General features: G+C 34.5%; 1 protein-coding gene across 1 annotated transcript in view; it reads left to right on the forward strand.

Annotated features, from left to right (window-relative positions):
- Nucleotides 1–2046, forward strand: part of LOC144975039 (piercer of microtubule wall 1 protein-like) — a 6447-nt gene extending 4401 nt beyond the window's left edge. The window contains exons 3-4 of the mRNA XM_078918709.1: nucleotides 867–1000; nucleotides 1394–2046. Coding sequence (XP_078774835.1) covers nucleotides 867–1000; nucleotides 1394–1462 — 203 coding nt within the window. The 3' untranslated portion in view covers nucleotides 1463–2046. The remainder of the gene's footprint in view (nucleotides 1–866; nucleotides 1001–1393) is intronic.
- Nucleotides 2047–6339: the final 4293 nt, after the last annotated feature.

A 6339-nucleotide genomic window follows, 5' to 3' on the forward strand; every position in this document is an offset into this window, starting at 1 on the left:
GTAGCAATTAATGTATGGCTGAAACATTTGAAATGTGAGTGTACAGAAGGCTGGTGAAAATATCCTTGGCTGCATTAGTAAGTAATGAGGAAGTATTAAATCTAATAGGAAAAGAACGAGAACTGTTGGAGACTATCAGGAGAAGGCAAATGAGATTTTTCGGACAGACATGGAGAGGGGACGGAATTGAAAAATGGGCAACATCAGGATTTGTAGAATGGAAAAGAGCATGTGGAGGACAGAGGATAACATTCTTTTAAAATCTAAGACGGGAACACCAATGGAAACACAAACACGGATGCGCCAGATACTCTGAAGAAAATGGAGGAGAATGGTCAGCAACACACCTGAAAGGCACGCCAAACAGAATGAATGAATGGCTGAAAAGGGGATTTGAGCCAAGAGTGTTCTTTTCACATATCAGGATTTTCTTTGCTATTCTATTTGATCACTTTCCCATTTCCCCACCATATTAGCTGTATAGCATATTGCAGATTTTTAGCTTTAGTTATAACATTTGGCGTCATAGTCATAGATAAAATGACAATGATTTATATTAAAATTATTGTCTAAACTATGCACACCAAATATCAATATTTTCATATTATTGGATCTGATAACCGCAGAATGATGAAAAAGCTGAGAATTTCATTGGTGTGATCGATATCCTCTAATTCTGCTATACAAAGAATTTTGTGATCAAATTTCATGTAACGACTATTAATGTAATTTATATTTGTACCAAATTAAAGTTTAACAAGGTCCTAACACTTACATCATAATCATGATTTATTTGGAGGATGATAGAGTAGACAATAATAATGAGATTTGATAGATGAAGAGTTAACCAGAATATCTTTCCCCAGATACTTTCAAGGGTTATGGACAGAAGCCACAGCACCCTATGTACACAACAGAAGCATCTCTCTATGGCAATAATTGCCCCACCGTTCACACCGTCCCCCTGCAGTTCCATGCCAAGTCTCAAAAATTTACTGAAGTAAGATTTTTAAATTACCTATTGTGACAGCAAAAATGCTTCCATTAGAAGTATTATTCAGTGAAATTTTAAAATTAGGACTTATAAAGTCACTTGATCATAGCCGAGGGACTGTTAATTTGATATATATATGCGGAGGATTTATAAATGGGCGATCACAAACTATTTCTGAAGATCAGAGACAAAGACAGTGAGTGACTTGTCCAACGGCATTTGTTTATTTTAAAAATTGATCCTTAAAACTTTTATCACGTAACTTGTTAGCATGTTTTCTTTGACTCTTTTAGTTTCAAAACATGCATTAAAGTAAGCTTATGACAGTTTTTAAGCTTTTTTTTTGTTGGTATATATATGAACACATTTGTCTATTTTTGTCTCATTTTTTATTTTCAGCACCTTGGGAAATGTGGAATGCCTCGTAACTTTTCCCTCAACACATCTATGGATAAGAGTATAGTCTGAGGTCATGTTTTATAGCGTACATTCTTGTTTAAGATATATATGATTCAATGATGAGTACATACTCAAATCCTGGAGTCAAAAACAGATAGATTGTCTTACAATACAAAAGTTGATGTAATTAATCAACATAAATGTGAAATAGGTTTGTTTGTTTTTTTTTTTATCAAAGTCTGGTTTATATTGAAATCCTACTTATTGTAATGAGTGAATCAATTCTCCACTTTGTACTTCGAAATTAGTGTAACCATTGGATTATCATTTAATGAGAAAACTGTAGTGATTTTTCTAGACATTGCATTGTACAAAAGAAGTGGATGGGAAATTATTTTTTTAATTATCTTTAAATACTTAATAAACTTAATATCACCTAATTAGGTTTTATATCACAACAAAGGCAAAATATCATGACAAAAATTTTGGATGCTTAATGTTAATGTTAATTTGTTTTCTATTTTTATTTGGTGTAGCTTGTTCGGACTTTTTATGATGCATTTGTTTTCATGAATTTGTTTCTATCCTTTTTTGTTGTATATTTTGAATTATTTCATTAATATTTGAAAATAAAGCATGAAGCTGATTATCAATCTCGATTGTGAATTATTTTATGCTATTTAAACATCAATATATTTAAAAGTTGCTAAAGGAATAGGGTGGACTGTCCCAATTTCGATGGTTTGTAATCCAAACACTTGAGGAAGACCTCTCAATGCATGTCATCCTTATGGTTCTGTGCAATGCATCATATATTATATACCTTCCTCGTTGGTTTAAAATAATTGCAGATAAATCGAGTTTAATATTTAGTTAACTTTGATTACCCCAGACAGTGCCAGCCAAACAACTATGCCCCATCAACAGACCTGACATGGCGGGTTTTTGCAACAAAAAATATCCCAAATTTTGCAAGCAAAATCCCAAATATTGCAAGCTAACAACAGCAAAATTTGCAAAAATTTGCGATTAATTTTCCTAAAAACCCATTATTAGTTCATGAAAGAGAAAGGTATTTGTTTTTAAGGGTTTCACGCGCTTGCAACAAATGTAAGGTCATATCAGTGCCAGTAAAAAGGAAGAAAAGAGGATAGTAAAAAAGAAACTACTCTTGGTTTATTCACGTTCTACACGAGCTATCAAATTAAAAGAAAAAAAAAACGTCTTTTCTTTTTTTAAATCTCGAAAATTTGCAAAAGGGTACATGCTCTGCTCCTGACCACCCATCTCACACTCACTGAGTAGTGTGATGTCTTCTATGTCCTAATCTTACTTAATCTACCCGCATATCACATACTAATTTTTAATGTTGTAACTCCAAAACTTCTATAGCCTACTCCCTCTGTGGCCCATATCATCTGTATGACTATTTGCGTTTAGACAGTGAAAATTGAGATTTGTGGGAAGATGTCTGGCATCCGGTTTCTTAAGGCCTACAGAATCTCACACCAATACAACTGACAGAGAATGTGACAATTCTCTTGTTATAAGCACACTCCAGCATGGTTTCCCCGAACTCATTCGAATGTCCCGATTTTTTTCCTTATTATTCTTTGTATTCATTTCATTCCTTCCTCAAACTAATTTCACTCAGTCAACGTAAAAAAAAACAAAATATTGTTCAGTCCACTTAATCGCACACCCTCGGGAGTTCAGCTTTGTGTGTCGATTAAGCGGAGAAGCTAATAATAGCATCTAAGCCCCAGCTTTCATGTGCAGTTCATGTAGGACTTTCCATTCTGGGTTGTCTACGGGCTTGGGACAGTCATATTCAAGACATGCCCTAGTTAGAATGCTTGTTTCTTAATTATTATTTTTTGTTTTGTTTTGTTTTTGGTAATTTGTTTTTGTTGGGTTTTTTTTTTTGTTTTTTTTGGAGGGGGGGGGGGGGGGGGGGTTGTTTTTTCCCTTTTCTTTTTCATGTTTTACCCACAACAAAATGTGACATTATTATTTGTAAGAACAATAATCGTGAAGCGTTGATTGCTTTCTATTCTGTGCAACTGTTTATAAACCCTTGTCTCAAATCCTACCAATGTAGATCATCTGTCAAGCGTTATTATTAGATGTAGCGACATTGCTTGTCCACCATGTCAAGTTTTTCAGAGTTTTTCAGGCGTGGTTTGTCACATTTGAATGACACTGTTTCTCTGTCAGGAAAGATCTCAGCCAGGACAAAAATATAATGCAACATAGAAAAGAGGAAAAAGATTATATAGAGGGGGATAAACCTCCCCAGCCTATGACCAAAATACCATATCCCAAATATTATAGTACAGTTGACTCCTTTTAAATGCACATCGGCTAACCACACACTCCACTTATATTTTACAATTTTTTTTTAACATAATTTTTTTTAAATATATAATCGTTCCGCTTAATCACAAACCTTCACCACTTAATCGCTACATCTTGATTCCATCTTGACTGGAGAAAAATATCTTAACGTTCTAAGAGTAACAATAAAAGATGTATGCGTGCATGCAGCTGCGAGCGTGTAAGTTTTAGCGAGATTACGTGTGCACATGTATGTGGATGTGATATTTTAATTGTCAACAGATGATAGTACCCCTGACAAACAGTGAAAAACTTGACATGGTGGACAAACTACCCCACTTTCATCTGATGCTTGACAGATGATCTACCAACACTGGCGAGATTGGAAATGGGGGTTTATAAATAGCTTGCATAGAATAGAATAATGTCACATTTTGTTGTTGATAAAACATGAAAATGAAAATAAAATAAAAAGCAAACAACCAAAATAAAAATCAAAAAAATAGGAAAGAAACAAAAAAAAAAAAACCTTTAAAAAAACCCCAAAAATAAACCCCACCTTTAAATGAGGCCATGTCTTGAACAAGACAGTCCCAAGCCCGTAGAAATTCAGAGAGAAGGTCCTACATGAATGGCACATGAAAACTGGTGCTTAGATGCTATTTTTAGAATCTCTGCTTAATCGACACACTAACCCAAACTCCCGAAGTTGTGCATTAAGCGGAGTTGACTGTAATATTTATTGTTGATAAGTAATTTCTCATGCTTTTATTGATTCAAAATGTTCATTTTGGATGAATCATCACACAACTTGCCTGGAACAAATTTATTGAATTTATTTAAAAGGTTTTACAGTGCTTGCAATACTAAAACCAATTCAGCTCCAGTAAAGGAAAGATGATAGAGCAGCCAAAAAATTTAGATCTAGCTACCAAGCACTATAGAGAAACTAGTTCAATAGAGATCAGACGAAGATCCAAAAGTAAAATATTCTTGTGGCTTGTCTGAAACCCCTTAAAAGTTCCACACTGAAACTGCTAGGATATCAGCCAAAAGGGATAAATTCCAATGGTTACAAAATATAAAATAAGCATTGTACTCTAACAATGACACAATCAATAATGGAAAGATGGTTTACAAGAAAAGAAAATAATAATAACCTCTCATGATAAGATAAATTCATCAAACTATTTCTTTCTTAGTAAAATACCCATGCAGGACTCGTCCACATCAATGGCACGAAGCCAAAATAGAAAAAGGCAAATGATTTATGGGTATAAAAGATAAAGCAAAGCTGTGGACTTATAGAGAAGCCAACCCCCCCCCCCCCCCCCACCTCCCCCCTGCCTGAAGCAGACCTACCAGCTCACAACGATCATAAGACTTCATTTTTTCATATTTTGACCCAGAATAAAGCGCAGAATTCTTTCTATTTTCCCACAAATTTTTAAAAATATTTTAATTTCCAGAAGCACAGTGCAATAATTTATAATTTATCAATAAATGCCGTGACTTTAGGAATGGATCAGATAAGCAAAAAACTGGAGGGCATGAATAGCAATTATAACGCTAGACCTGTTTTGATATCAAAAACACATTATTTATAAGACTTTGAATGTGTCAACAAAATACAAGAAAAACTATTAATTTCAATAAATGAAGTAACTTTTTGCTAATTTTATTTATTCATATCCTCATAGGGAAATATGGAAATCTTAAACAAGGGTCATACATGACATTTATTTTGTTCCTTTCCACTGCTTATCAATTGCCTCCCCAAGCTGTTATACAAAATGATCAAAATGACAAGTTTTGATAAAAAATAAGTATGTCTGCACATCTTATGTTTAATTATTTTCAAGTGTTTAACCCAATTGAGCCTGTCATCAATCGTTACACCTAGATATTTGTAGTAAGGAACTCGCTGGACGAATTGGTCCTTTTATTTTCACGGTTCCTTCACTCTCCTAGAGTCAACCACTAGCTCCTTTGTCTTGCTCTAGGTGGTGGGCATCACACCAAGACACAAATTTATCAATTTCTTGTCTATAAGCCACTTTGTTGCCATTTGTTATAAGGCCTGGAAGAGCGGTGTCATCTGCAAACTTTATTAAAGGTACACTCAGGTTTTGACTTCTACAGTCATTTGTGTATATCGTGAATAATACAGGGAACAATACACAACCTTGAGGAGCACCAGCATTTAAAGTTGTACAGGAAGACACGTTTTATCCTAATTGAACATACTGTGCTCTCTCCTTAAAAAATTTGAGCACCCAAGCAATTATATACTTGTTTAACTTCAGACTAGTAAATTTTTGAACAAACAACTGAGGCTGCATTGTTTTGAACGCTGAAGAAAAATCTGCAAAAAGCAATCTGCAATAGCTCTTAGCGTGATCCAGATGCCTGTAGATGTTGTTTGTAAACAGAAGAGTGGCATCCTCTAAGTCACGTCCTGGTTTGTAAGCAAATTGATGACTATCATTCAATGGCATAAACTGGTTTCTAATAATAAGAAGAACAAGTTTTTCTAAAGATTTCAGGACTATTTAATGGGGGAAAGCTGATGGGCACATTCCTTTCAACCCATCCGGCCCTGCAGCCTT

This window comes from Berghia stephanieae, chromosome 6 (assembly GCF_034508935.2).
Source record: "Berghia stephanieae isolate SIO BIC M18660-M18661 chromosome 6, UCSD_Bste_1.3, whole genome shotgun sequence".
Classification (NCBI taxonomy): Eukaryota; Metazoa; Mollusca; class Gastropoda; order Nudibranchia; family Aeolidiidae; genus Berghia; species Berghia stephanieae.